Source organism: Opisthocomus hoazin, chromosome 4 (assembly GCF_030867145.1).
Source record: "Opisthocomus hoazin isolate bOpiHoa1 chromosome 4, bOpiHoa1.hap1, whole genome shotgun sequence".
In the NCBI taxonomy this organism is placed as follows: domain Eukaryota; kingdom Metazoa; phylum Chordata; class Aves; order Opisthocomiformes; family Opisthocomidae; genus Opisthocomus; species Opisthocomus hoazin.
In genome coordinates, this window is record NC_134417.1 from 26,850,125 (window position 1) to 26,864,787 (window position 14,663).

General features: G+C 51.1%; 2 protein-coding genes across 2 annotated transcripts in view; one reads left to right on the forward strand and one right to left on the reverse strand.

The window, feature by feature from the left end:
• PPM1L (protein phosphatase, Mg2+/Mn2+ dependent 1L) overlaps window positions 1–10,514 on the forward strand; it is a 108,664-nt gene extending 98,150 nt beyond the window's left edge. Inside the window, exon 4 of the mRNA XM_075418381.1 lies at window positions 1,508–10,514. Within this exon, the coding sequence (XP_075274496.1) occupies window positions 1,508–1,854 (347 nt within the window). The 3' untranslated portion in view covers window positions 1,855–10,514. The remainder of the gene's footprint in view (window positions 1–1,507) is intronic.
• Window positions 10,515–11,671: 1,157 nt separating this feature from the next.
• Window positions 11,672–12,377, reverse strand: B3GALNT1 (beta-1,3-N-acetylgalactosaminyltransferase 1 (Globoside blood group)). Its single transcript, XM_009940070.2, has one exon. The coding sequence runs from the start codon at window positions 12,375–12,377 to the stop codon at window positions 11,676–11,678; it is 702 nt and encodes a 233-aa protein (XP_009938372.2). The 3' UTR covers window positions 11,672–11,675.
• Window positions 12,378–14,663: the final 2,286 nt, after the last annotated feature.

Genomic DNA, 14,663 nt, shown 5'->3' on the forward strand with positions numbered 1-14,663 from the left:
GAAGGAATTCACAGATTACCTCGGCCAGCCAGGGATGGAAACACTTTCGTCAGGTGATAGGTGACTGACAAAGAACGCACGGGCTGGAGCGCAGAGCTGAAAACATTCTGATCCCTGCAAAGAACAAAGTCATTTATGAGAACACCAAAGCTGACAGCTTGCAGGTACGAAAGACAACAGCTCACCCAACTTTGCTATACATCTTAGTGTTCCACGTTTGCAAATTGTCTGTCCTCGAATGACTTTTCATTCATGATGAGATGACAGGCATAGTGCTGTGAAACAGTGCCGACAGTGGCACGCAGAGGCACGCAGGGGAACTGAAGGTGCCTGGGTTTTACTCTTTGACCTTGACCACCGAACCGTTCCCTCCCCGGCGCAGTCAGGCTGGGTGGCAGCCAGGTGCCGGCTGGATCGGAGTCATCGATTTCAGTGCAAAACGCAGCTCTCTACAAGCAATCCCTAAATAATCTTATTTTCAGCTAGAAGTAGCCTTAATCCTGGTGATGGTAAAATCAATCAGTTGGATCCCGCTTTTCTGACCTGAAGTAAAATCTCATGATAGGTTTGTTCACAACATTTTTTTTGGTCCTTTTTGGGACAGCTCATTCAAGGCGGTTTGACAGAGGAGCCCGTAGATGCTGTTGCGCTTGCTTCCTTGCTTGATGCCTGCAAGGGAGACGCGAGTCTTGCTGCAGGGTGTTTGCAGTGCGGTTTCCTTCATAGATTTTCTGAAATGGGGAAAACTCTTAACTAGACAGAAAAAGCAGGTGTTTACTAGCACAAGAATTTGCTTTCAGCATTTTTGTCTTCACATCGCCAAAAGGCTTTCGGAAGAGGAAGCTGTGCAGTACAGAACGCCTGTGTTCAGGGAGCCGTCGCTCTCACGGGGGGAGTAGCGAGCGCGAAGCTCCTTCATTTGAAAGCAGAGCCATTCCCGACTTCTTATGCTTACAAATATCTGCAGGGTGGGTGTCAGGAGGACGGGGCCAGACTCTTTCCAGTGGTGCCCAGAGACAGGACAAGGGGCAACGGGCACAAACTGAAGCCGAGGAAGCTCCAGCTGAACACGAGGAAGAACTTCTTCCCTCTGAGGGTGACGGAGCCCTGGCCCAGGCTGCCCAGGGAGGCTGTGGAGTCTCCTTCTCTGGAGATATTCCAGCCCCGCCTGGACGCGGTGCTGTGCAGCCTGCTCTGGGTGACCCTGCTTCGGCAGGGGGTTGGGCTGGGTGACCCACAGAGGGCCCTTCCAACCCCGACCATGCTGGAATTCTGTGATTCTCTGCTCCAGCCACTTCAGCAGCACCAGCAGCCACGGCCCAGCGCTTCCCTGCCGCGCTCCGAGGTTTGCTGAAGGTGTCTCCTGCTTTTTGGGGTGCGTGACAGCGCTGTAGCTGAGGATACTGCAGGATGCACTTTGGCGGGGGGGGGGGGGGGGGGGGGGGTCAGGCAGGAAAACGCTTTAACTTTACAAAGAACGGCTTTAAGTGTTGGTGTTTCTCTTCAGGTGGCTTTATCAGCTTTAACGGCTCCTGGCGTGTGCAGGGGATCCTGGCCATGTCCCGCTCGCTAGGAGACTACCCTCTGAAGAACCTGAACGTTGTCATTCCCGACCCCGACATTCTTACCTTTGACCTGGACAAACTGCAGCCGGAGTTCATGATCCTGGCATCGGATGGTCTGTGGGATGCTTTCAGCAACGAGGAAGCTGTCCGGTTCATCAAGGAACGCTTGGATGAACCACACTTCGGCGCAAAGAGTATAGTCCTACAGTCCTTTTACAGAGGCTGTCCTGATAATATAACAGTGATGGTGGTGAAGTTCCGCAACAGCAGCAAAACAGAAGAACAGTAACTACCAGTGGTTCTCTGCCTCGCTCGGAACTTAAAACAAACTCTTACATTTTAAACATAGTAGGAAGCTCTAGTAAATACCGTTACAAATCTACACAAGAGGAACGGATCCCTCTGGTCTTTGTTCTTTGCTTAACAAAAGGAGCAATACAACAAATGCACTCGGAGTGATGATAAGAATTAAGTCTGTTCACATGTACCCGTCTCCTGTGACCTTGCTGCTCCTTAGATACCAACTGTAATCTCCCATTTCAGAATCCTCTTTACAAATCCCGTGTAGACTTCTCATTTGATTCCTCACCTCTCATTTCGAACAGGCAAAGGTCGGCTCAGATGCACGGCAGGGCCAGGGCAGTGCTGCTGCTTCCCGCGCGTAGGAGCGACGCTTCAGAGTGATGCTCTCGTGTTGCTCATCTCTTTTGTTTTCTCATCTGCAGCGATAAGGTTGCGTAGGAGAATGTTTGCGATGACGGGCCTGTTACTGCTATGGAGGAGGAAGAGGAGCCAACAATTAGCCTGCTACCACGGAACTGGCTGTCACGCTTTGTTTAACCTCCCCCCCCCTAGACAAATCCCCGCCAAGCATGGGATGAGGCGTAGGTACCAATTACCCGAAGCCACGCGTTTCTTCAGTCTGTGCGTTACTCCCTAACATTTCTTCTATGCCATAGTGTATTCCAACCAACTCATCGTAAACTCCAGGACAATACTCTGAGGCCCAACACCTTCTGTATCCAAAACCAGCTCTGCTGGGACAGAAGAATCTCTGCTATTCAGCGAGACTCACCCTTTCGTTAGTTTTCAGGCATGGACTTTTCATAGGCATGTAAAGAAAGTAATGCAAGATAAAATTCATTTTGTTAGTGACTGTTTGGACAACTCAGCAAAACTGGGCATTCCTTAGAGCTACCTGGAGGGAAGTCAAGCCTATTAAAGGTGTCTTTGTACCACTGCAGATTAATTTGTGGTGTTAGTCCAGGGGAAGGCCACTTCAGAACCATGTTTCGGTATAACGTGTAAATGCCAGGCAGTGTCATTGCGCTGTAGAGATGAAAGCTTGTGTTAAATCTAGATACAAATATGTTTAGATCTAACTTTCAGTATTTACTTGTAGTTTGGAATCTGTGACTACTGTAAGTTTAAACAATGACCGTCCGAGTTTGCTCTACATCGGTAACGTCGCTGGCTGCTTCCCGGTCGAGAGGCAGCGGCAGCAGAGGGACAGGGTGAGGCGCGTTCGCGGCGCAGAGCCTGGGCCCCGGCTGGAGGTCAGCGCCTGGGAGGGCCGGCCTGCCCACGCCGTGCTGAGCCACCGTCCCCGGGGTGCCCTCCGCTGAAGTCTCTCGTCTCCAGGGCGATGGAGGTTGGCAGTGTTTGGGTCCGGAGGTGAAGCGGGGATGTGGCGCGTCAGCTGACTCGGGCTGTTTCTTGGATAAAGATGCAATATCACCCAGTTAAACAGCGGCCTGGTTCTCATCCCTTCCTGGGCAACTGCCGTGCTGGTCCCCAGCGTGCTGCGCCGCGGTGCCGCGGTGCTGAGCAGGTGTGATGGACGAGCACGAATTCTGCTCTCTGCTCGAGCAGGAATTCCCATCTTAGTCTTCTCCTTTGTGTTCCCAGGTTATCTCTTCCCCAACAAACCTCCCCCCTTTAGTTTGTCAGGAGGTAATCACAACCGTGAAGCGATCTGTTGCTGTTGCTATTCGAATTGTGTACGTAGCCGTTAGCAGGCTCTTCTCATCCCGGGTGCCGGGTAGAGCCCCTCGACTCCCAGGAACAGACAAAGGAAAAGCAGAGCGTGAAAGTGTCCAGCATCCTCTGAAACCAGCAGGCACCCAGCCTGCCCCGCTCCTTCCCCGGAGGACGGAAGGTTTCGGACTTTATAAATCTCTTGCACAGTGCGTTCAGTGAATTTTAAATGCAACGTTGCAGTTAAATGGAGCAGCTAACAGGAAATGTTAATAATTGCAGAGCACTTGGCTTATTTTATTTTGACAAGGTATTTGAGGTCAGACCGCTGTGAAATGAAAACCTTGTGTGATATTTTCATGGGAGAGCTTAATCATGTCCTCGTAATGCCACAGCGGCAGTATCGAAACCGCGCTCCAGGCAGAGCTCGTGGTGCGTGGCGCCTTTGCCTTTCCTCTCTCCTTCACAGATGATGTGCCCCTTGTACTGGCTTGGCTTTGTAGGACGCAGGCTGCGTGCTTGTCACAATAGCTGCCCGGGGAGAAGCAGAATTAGACCCGGCAGCCTGCAGAACCCTGAAGCAGAGGGACGCTTGTACAGCAGAGACATCACTGCTAATCCTTCCCAGGCATTTGGGAAGTCAGAACCGGAACAACAGTCAGCTCTAAAAAAACCCGTCACAGACTAACGCCAGCCTCCTGCAGGTCACCTGCTGGAGGTGAGCGAGCGCCGCTGCGGGATGCCCGGCCGGCTCCTGAGCACCGCTCGCTCGCTGGTGCTGCGGCTCCCGAGCTAGACAGGAGAACGGTTTGCACTCACAGCCTCCTGAGCAGCCGCGAGGAAGCAGTGGCAGGGTGGCTTGCCTGCAGGCCAGCCATGCTCACAGGATTTAGGAAAACGCAGCGCAGTGCAGCGCAGAACTGGTTTGTGGGCTTGTCCCAGTGTTTGTGCCAGGACCCCCTTACTCTGTCACTCACAGGCCACTCCAGGCAGGCCCCCGGTCAGCCTTCAGGTGTCTGCGGTACCAGCAGTTGTTTTAGCTCCTTCAGTTTTCTCTGCAGCACTCCAGCCTTTCGAGCAGCTCTCTCCTGGCCGAAGACATTCCTGCCAATGATCTCTGCAAGTGTTGTTGGCTTTTGTTTTTATTACTTCTTTTAAAAAACTAGTTACAGCTACTTTAAAGATGAAGGACTGATGGAGATGAGAGGCTTTGTGCAGTCTTCCACATACGTACGCAGTGCCTACCCATGCTCCCTGCTAGAAATCTTATTCTAAGACATTTTTAATCCAGATCTAGACATCCGTCACTCTCCAGTCAGGCTGAGTTGTGCCAAGTTCTGCCATGATACATAGAGCTGTTGGAGGATGAGATTAAGTAACGTGCAGATTGTTTATGCAACTTAAATGATCTACGGCCTGATCCTCCACTGTCTTAATAATCTATCCTACATCTGAAAGGCGGTGCCAGAAGCAACACTCCCCACGCGTGCCCGGGCAGCGTGGCCGAGCACGGGAGAGGCAGTGCTTCCAGGAAGAGAGAAGCGTTTCGGTTCGGGCAGGGGCCCCCACCTGAGAGCTCCCTCCTGCCCTACGTCTCCAGGGGAGGTTTTTGTCGCTTAAGCCCAAGAAGCTCCAGCGGTGCCATCCGTCCTCAAGCAAGAGCAGCGCCTGGCAGCAAACCGGTAGATGAAGCTGCTGCCAAAGAGCATCTTTCCTTGGTCCAACATGACAGCCTGTACCACGCAGTCAGTCACCCGACCCAGCGCCTAACAGAATGCGGGCTCTCCCCAGGGATACGGCGAGTAACAGTTTAACTCGCGTAGTACGTTTTAAAGATACCCCGTTTAGCTTTTCACCCTGAGCACAGCCTGCCATGCAGTTTATCGCGCTGATCATGCACTGCTGGGGGCTCGGAAAGGCTGCTCATCGGCACAAGGAGAGGGCCATAACCCACTCCGGTTTAGCCCCGGTGCCGCCTGGTTCGGCGGGCTGACAGCTCCGTCTGGTGGCCAGCCCGCCCTCGGCGCGGTACCCAAGCACTTCGGTAACGTTCGCCGTTGGGCTCAGCCTGCTGCCCCTCTGCAGAGGCTGAGCTGAGGCTGCCGCAGGCCCCTTCTCCCAGGCTGAATCTCCAGCAGTGCCGAAGCAGCGCGGGCCGAGCATCCCCGAGCACCAGCATCCCCGAGCACTGACATCCCTGAGCACCAGCATCCCCAAGCACCGGCATCCCCGAGCACCGGCATCCCCAAGCACCGGCATCCCCCAGCACCGGCACCCTCAAGCACCGGCATCCCCGAGCACCGGCATCCCCCAGCACTGGCATCCCCGAGCACCGGCATCCCCGATTACAGCCAAGAACCGCAGCTCCTCAGCGGCTAAAACACGCGTCCCAGCTGGGCACAGGGCAGCCCTGCCTGACGTCCCCTGCCAGCTCGCCCCAAGAATGCATTTTACTCACTTGTTTGTGGGATCCAAACGTGCAGCAGCGGCGCGGCTGACGCAGACTGTGGTTCAGGAGGGCCCAGAACCCATCATTGGTCTCGGGGCTGGCGGGAGACGCTGGTCCATGTCATATAAAACATAGGTCGCTTCTTCCGTTGTGACATCCAGCACTGGTGGTCTGGGCTCACTGACCCCGTCTGGCCGGGGAGGGATGGTCGCAGGTGGCACTGCCAGGATGGCATCGGTGCTGTAGTCCTACAGTTCCTAAAAATACAAAATTTGAAATTGAGTGAGCCTGTTTTACTGAATAGAATGTTTGGATAAATACAAATAAATGCCATCTAACCTCATGAAGTATTGTCTGCTGACTTGTGAACACAAGGTCAGTACTAAAACTACGACTATTACAGTGCTATACAATTTACATAATTAAAAAAACCATCGTCCTGGCTTTAAGTAGTACGTTGCTCATGTATCCCGTACGCATCTTACACAGAGAAACATTTCGGAAGTGAAAAAAATCCCTCCCCAGCCTTTCACTTCCTAAAGCAGGTTTTTAGGGCTCCGTCCCAGCCTCCACCCCTCGGCTGTGCGAAACGCGAGGTTCAGGTCTGGAATGCTCTGCCCAGAGCAGAGCTGCTGCCCCCCACCGTGCCGTCGATGGGCCGGAGATGATCTGTCTGAACTTGTAGCTGAAAAGAGACATACAATGAACTTAATACCGACTTGAATTTTAAATCACTTTTGTTTGTGTAGTGCTGACTATCGAAGGCTTAGGTAAGCAGCTGTTTTACGTACAGTTTTCCCGTAGGTAACTTAGAGTTCTAGGTAGGGGCTGTCTCCCGTGACATACCGCTGCCTTGATGCTCTGCTCAGCAGAGCGGGTGCCGGCCCAGCAGCTGGAGCTGATCCTCTAAAACCCTGAACAGAGGCTCATGGCGAGAGCACTTCTTGAGAGGTTCTGAAATCCCCCTTTCTGAGCAGGTCAGCTCCTCCGCCTGGTCTGCGCAGGCGTAGGGAAGAACTCCGGATTAGCTGAGCAAGAAGGAAACAAAGCACTTTTTTCTCTCGGGCCAGCACTGCCAAAGTCCGTCTGTGATTTTTAAATTTTCTCCTTCCGGTCAGAACACCTTAGTTACGCTAAAAGCATGATTCATTTTGGAAGAAGCTCTCTGGAGCTGGTTCCGTTGCGTACGGAATCCCTGTCTTGCTCTGCCGTACGCCGTTCCTCTCTGCGTAAGCCAGCGACAGCACGCAGGCGGCGGTTAGCAGCGCTGGGTGCACCAAGAAGTCACCCAGTACAAAGTTCCGACCCATCCACCTTTGACACGGGACAGTCACCCCCACGTGACTGCTGACAGTCGACAGGAGCAGGGGCCGGACACGCAGCCCGTGCTGTGCCACCCGCCGAACCTGGAGACGCTCTCCAAGAACCGACGAGACAGGCTCAGCGTGAGCAAGAACCCCACAGAACGCACGGGAGAACCAGCCCACGCTGGTTCATCAAGCAGTCCTGGTGAAGGACAGCTCCCGTTCAGAGCAGCGCGGCTGCGCTGCCGCAGATAAGAGCCTCCGCAGGCTTGTTTACAACATTTTTTTACACGGGGAGCCAGAAGCTCCAAGCTGTTGTCAAGATTTTATCTTTACTGCAAGCTCAGGGGAGACTGCGCTTTACTCCTAGGTGGAGGACCACCGCAGGCAGAGCGTTACCTTTACTCCTAGGTGAAGGACCACTGCAGGCAGAGCGTTACCGAGAGGAGTGGCGAGGACGTCAGGCTGAGCCCCAGCCCGGTCGGGACGGCGCGAAACCCTACACATCATCAACTCTCACACAAAAAAACCCCTCGTTTGGGTAATTTGGGTTCATGCGGCCTGGAAAATCATCATGCTGTGCATGGAAGGCCACAGGAAAACACAGCTCGGATATATCCACCATCCCAGGAGAGGTCGCTTGGGATGAATTTTGTCTTAAGTCCTTGTTTTATAGGAGGAAAACTTGAGTCCCACAGTCCCGCAGCTGCAGGTGAGACACACTGTAGTGCCTCGCAGGTGGCACGTCCTCGTACGCTGCCTTCAGCTCGGAACCACCCAACAGCAGCATTTCAGACAGGCTTCCACCTTCTTTAGTCCTCCGAAAGAAAGCGGCTTTAGGGTTCTTGGAAACCCAACACACAAACTGGGGGGGAAGGTTTCGTTTTGGTTTACAGTTTTAGGTTTCTGTTACAATTTTAGCTTTCTTTAAAATGGAGACTCAACTACACATGAACCCCCCCCACCGCACCAAACGCTGCCATCGCCTCGCTTCCTTCCTGCCGGGGCTCCTTTCCTTCCCGCATGGAGCCCTGGCGCGTGGACACGGCGTACAGCCCGGCCGGCGATACACGGCGCTGGCGCCAAACCCGGGCAGGCTCAGTCTAACAGCGACTGCAGAAGGCTCTACAGCTCTCTCCCTACCTCCTCCGTCCTAGCCCAACTGCAGAGTCCTCGATAGATGACCGGACTGGCACACGCTGCTCGGACAAAACCGGAGAGGAGTGAAAATTTGACAACGAGGGAGCAAAGCTCTGCCTCCCCAACTCCTTCACCCTCCCCGGCCTAACCGCCAGGCACCTGCCAGGAGCTCAGCATCACGCTGCCCGTCAGGTTTTAGTTTACATTGGAAATAAGTACCAGAAAACCACATTACTTATTGTGCATCCAGGCACGTGTGAGTTGCACCGAAATGCTTCAGTATTAACCAGAGGATGTAAGACAAGGCTTAGGAAAATGCTCCAAACCTACGTGCTGTCAGTACTGAACCGATCGGAGCAGGCAGCACGTACCATTTCGTCGTTTGTATTGAACGTGTTTGTTCTAGAACGCACACAAAACATGTCCGCATTTTAACTTTTTAACGCTTCTGGAACCATGTGCAGGCCACACAGGCTTGACATTTTACTGTAACCCCTTTCGCTCCCCACCCAGCAGTAGCTTCCAAACATCTTTGACCAATGGATTATTATAATTATTGGGGTTTCCAAGTCGGAAAACCCCAAAATTTTCACATCAAAATCACAGGTGCTTGGAATTCTGATTTAATGCGGCTTTCAGAACCACTTGCCTGCATGAGAAAAAGAATCTGGGGATTTGGAAAGATTTTAGCCTGGGGTTTAGGCTTTGTTTTTAGTACAACATTGTAGGCAGGTGCAATAAAATCTGGGCGCACCACTGACTTCAATGCTTACACAAGTTCACAGTCTGAAGCTTTTCTGACCTCTCGCATGGCTGCTCACACTAGAGACCTTCCTGGTACTTGCTTTCAGCAGAAACTTCAGCTTAGCTACGAATTGTCATGGTCTTTTAAGCAATAATAAAGTCAGACTCAAACACAAACCAGATTTGGAAATGAGGGGTTTTTTTAAAAACCGGGAGCGGGACTATTTCACAGTGTAAACTTCCTGCAGAACGGATGCCGCTTCAGAGCACGGTTTCGGTGGCATAGCCAGACCGCTGCCTGCAAACCCCCTTTGTGCACGCAAAACCCTTGTAACCCGCGCCCAGCGTTAGCACCCTGGGACACCGCCGTGACAACACCCCCGGCCCGGCGACGCCGCGCGGTCACTGCCGTCCTGCGCGGCCATTTCTCGGGGACGCGCGTGGCTCGTGCCATCGACGGGAGCGCTGGCAGCTTCACCCACCCAGTTTCGGAAGATTGCATCGTTTTTCAGAATTACAATTTTTGAGAAAGCAATACAAACCATGCTGTAGTAGCAGGGTTCTTATGACAAATAATTTATTTCTGAACATTTCACGTGGCAGGCTTACGAATGAGGGAGGGTTTTTTGAAGATGTATGAACAACGGAAGAACAAGTTAACCATTTCTCACAGAGCTCTCGGGATCTGACCACAGCACATCAAGTAACCCTAAACCCACAGGAACAGCTGTAGTTTTACCTCTGTTTCTAGAAATACAGCAGCATTCTTCCCTCGGTTATGCAATACTGTGTCTTTAGCTGTTTAGTTTACCAAAAAAATCTATTTTTGAAAAACTTTGACCTTCTTAACATACATTCTTAGAACACTGACATCTGAAATACTTGTCTAGAGAGCATTCTCCCCAAAACCTCATTTTTATATCCGAACAAGTAACGCGTCCTGTAATCCCATCACAAAACCACGCGCAGTTGTTGAGCAGACAGCAAAACTCAACACTGACCATAACCACGGCGTAACGAAAATCCTGGTGAAACCTCAGGCTCGGTACTAGAGGTTTCTGCGCCTCTTCTAATTTGTCTCTAAGAGACGACCCGAAATACAGCCAAATGTAAATACATGGCCACATCTTCGCTGTAGTCCAAGTACGGCAGCAGTGCTCCGTCATTCCAACTGTACGGGATGTAACTGTAGTACCTTCACCCTGTAGTGGACGTGTCCAGAATAACTGTGTTAACGCAACTGCAGATTCTGTATTGTTGTCTATTAGGAGTGTAAACTACTGAAAACTTGGCCTTGCTGATATGAATAAAGTGATTAAAATACCCATCTTTACAGATACGTAGTAGTTTCTCTTCTTTAAGATGTAAGAATCTTAGAATTTATTACTTTTTTTCATTTTAATATGTGAAGAAAGAAAACTCTTTTAGAAACAGACATGAAGTCACAATACAAATGCACCTGGTTTACTCCTCCCGGTGCAGCTCCAAAACTCTCTGCAGGCATCAGCACACACGCGTATGTGCGCACGTGCGTGGGGTTTGGCCATCCCCATGCAGTAGAGAAGCCCAGTAACTAAACCACACGTGACCTCCACCGCATCGGGCCCTCTAATAGCCTGGAAACGCTGTCACAGACCCAGCGCAACTCCGGTGGGTACGTACACAGGTACACCTAGAGGCACGCAGGCGTTTTCAGAATTTTGGCTTCTGCAGATCCCACAAGAGCCCCAGGCCTGTAACACTCTCGGAAGGAGTTCGGAGGCGATAAGTTTCAGTAAGCAGGTGTAACACTCTCAGAAGGGTTACAGAGGCAAGATGCTGAAAGGAGAATGTCCTTGGGCAGGGAACAAATAACTGAGGGTGGCAAAGGATGCTGCAGTTGCAAAAACAATTTAAAAAAATCCAGGTGGGAATTTGGGAAGCATCCTCCAAGCTAGTTTCTTGGCGTATGCGTCATTCCTCGGTGACATTTTGTACAGGCCAGAAGATTCAGGCAGAAATCCCATGGTGACAGCAGACCGCCTGGAGAAGGGTCAGAGGAAGACAGGACAGGGTATGCTGATGTATCCTGCGTGCATAGGGTGCGGACACGGAGAAGTTCACTGCGAATTCCTGGGATTTTTATTTAAGACCATTAGAGTGTCCCAGAGAAATGCCGCCACTGCGGTTTTGCCCCAGCAGCGCAGCCCTCCTGCAGTCGCAGTCACCTCTGCAGCTGTGGTGTGGGTCTGCGCTGCCCCAGACTTTAAACATTTTCACACCCAACATGCTGAAGTTTCTATCTGAACACAGAGTCAAAGGCAAGCGACTGACGTTGTTGGCTGACAAATCCTGCCAAAACCCAATTATTTCACTTGATGTAAGGCAGTGTACTGCAATCAAACATCTGTACTTACAGATATCAAAATTAATTTTATAGACAAAGAATTGTTCTTCATCTTCTGGAACAGTGATGTTCACTTTCAGTATATTTAAGCAAATTCCAACGTAAATGTCCTAAAATTTAATAGGTCTGATGTGACTCATGAGTTCATAAATCCTGAGCGCCAGCTTTCCATCCAGTATACAGCCCATCCCACTGCAGTACGGAGGATACACCCTGAACGGATACTCCTCGTAGGACATGTACGTTTTCTTGTAAAAGCCTCTGTAGGCAAAGTTATTGATAAGAGGATAACCAGTAAAAACATTTTCCGAGGAATTCAGCTTCAGCAGGAGTGTGACCAAGTTAGCGGTGTTGATGAAGACATCGGAGTTGGTCTTCATGAGGAATCTAGCGTTGGAACAGAACTCGGTGACCCACTGGAACACCATGATTATTTTCAAGGTGAGATTGTCGTAAGTCTCCATAAAATCTTGGCGAATTATGTCACCATAGAGGACGCTTTCGTCTTCTACCGACAGCACCGCGGCGTTGTCTTCTCTTGGCGTGTCCTGGCCGAGCAGGAACAGGGTTACAATCCGGCGTCCCCACCAGAAGCTGCGCGATCCCCACGTCATCCTGATGGCCTGCCTTGACTCCACATCCCCCGGCCTCAAGGACACCAGGATGACCAGAAACGGATTTATGTCTCTGCACTTCAAGCGCTCCCGCAACGTGAAGAGGTAGTGCTGCTTGTAAATCGGTTCGTGTTCATAGAAATACGTAAGGTTTGCACGCTCAATCACAGTGGTGGAAGAAAAGCTTACGTACCACATTGTTATGGCAGAAAACACAAAGAGAAACAAAAAAATCCATTTTAATCTTCTCACATGCATGACACTAACTGGAACCGGGCGGAAGTGTGTCAGTGACCTTCAAAATTTGTACCATAAGTTCAGACGCATGTTTCTTGCTGAAAGAGAAAAGAAGAAAAGAGTATTCAGAATACTATTATTCAAATATTATCTTATCTCATCTAAAGAGCCAGCTGAAAGCGTGCGATACTATAACGAAGACAAACCCGAGCCCCCTCAGTCCAGCTGCCACACACCGTGGACCAGCATCCCGTAGCCCACGAGCCATGGCTGCATCCCAGAAACCAACACCGAGCCACCGAGCGCGGTATGGATTGAAACCTCATGGCTTTCACCTGGGAAACTTCCCCCAGACGCACCTGATTGCTGCAGACGACCACGCGTCCAGCACTGCGATCCCAGAGATCTCAGCACAATGTCTGTGGCACAATTAAATCTCGAGGAAGGAACACCATGCAGAAAACCTAATGGCTGCAAAGTGCCCAGCAAACTGAGGTTCAGAGGCTCCAGAGATTTGTTAGAGAAAGGAAGTCCTAGTGGCTTTTACAAGCTGGAGGAAAGCAGCGGAGGACGCAGGTAAAAAGCGCAGTCCAAGCAGGTATTCCACCCCTCGTTTAAGGGCTGCGCAGCTGCTCATTCTGAATTGACCAAACAGGCGATGGGGGTGATACCCGTAAATGCAAAATTTCCACTTACCAGAGTGATTGTAATTAAACTAAAGTAGATCCTTGCTGTTTTGAGAAGACAGGAAAGCTCTAAGATAGAGAGGCTCCTCAATAATTCTACCCCAGACAGCTCAGCCTGGGGAGGGCAGAAGCACCAAGCTACAGAGATAGAGGCACCAAGAGGGCAATGAGACCAGAGCAAAACAACCTGGAAGGACACGATATGCTGATCTGAGAACTGAGTCTGCGCAGAAACAAAGGTCAGCCAGTGGACACTGCGATGAGGAGTATAAGCCTTCATCTTGAGACCCCCAAAGACCACTCGAGGACACTAACAGACATGCGTGAAAGATATTAACATATGCTAATTTGTTCTTGGAAAAGTCATGAATATGCTAAGGATTTATTGGAAATATAATGAATATGTATACTGTGATTGTATTTAACCTGAAATGACAGGGTGTTTGGCGCACACATTTGGAGGAGAGATCCCCCGTGTGCCTGGCGCCGCAATAAAGAATACCTGCTTCATAGCCCTCTGACTATTGAGTCTTCAACTCCGGCTTTTCACGGCATCAGGGGGAGCAGGAGAAAATCAGCGTCCTTCTAAACAGCACCAGGGCCACAGCCAGGCAAACACCAATGCACCGGGACGGACAGACTGAGCTCCGACGCTGCCCGGAGGAACGGCTGCTCCCCCCACACGCCGTGGGATACAGCCATCCTTCGCGTGCCGACAGGCGCTCACGACGTCAAGCGATCTCATCAAGGGGCACCGCGACCACCTTTGTCACAGCAGCTTCACAGGTGACACCATGGGAGCAGCGGAGAATCCACCGCAGCAGGCGAGCTTCACATCTTCAAGAAGTTTTGTAAATTCTTCTAGTATTTTCCATTTAACAAACAAGACACCCCCAAATCCTCCTGCTGCTGCCGCCGGCTCCGGTTTTGAAGAAGCAGGGACCCCACCTGCATTATTTTCAGGAAATGGCTCCGCAGCGCAGCAGACAGCGCAGCTCTGTCAGGCGTGCCGCACAAACTGGGACCAGCAACGTCGGCACCAGAGCAGCAGGTTTTCAGCCAGAGCTCCCCACCGGGGTCCGGGGCCCGATCCACGGGGGCAGGCACTTACGAACCCCCACGGGGCCCACACCGAAGGCACTGCCACAGCATCAGGACTAGGTATTCGGATCCATACATCTTTCCAAAACTTAATTTCAAACCGGAATCCCAGTCCTGTCCCCTCAGTTCAGCAGGGCGTACCTCTACCGTATTTCTTTACACCTACGGACGCTGGGAACATCTATTGGATAGCTCTGAGCCAAAATCGTTGCACTGTCTCACTGTGGGGCTTCCAAACGATTTCTAATGTTTGCAGTAATAATATTTACCCTGCACTGTAAAGTACCCACAAAGACACCATAAAGAGGAGGGAAGGTTCGGTTTCACAGTGCAGTTAATTACTATTCAACTCTGAAATATTCACCACGGGGCTTATAAACGTTTTATATTAAAATAAAAAAGAAATCCCAAACCCAACACAGCACGCTAGAATTTTGGTGACTTTCACTCGCCAGAGCCC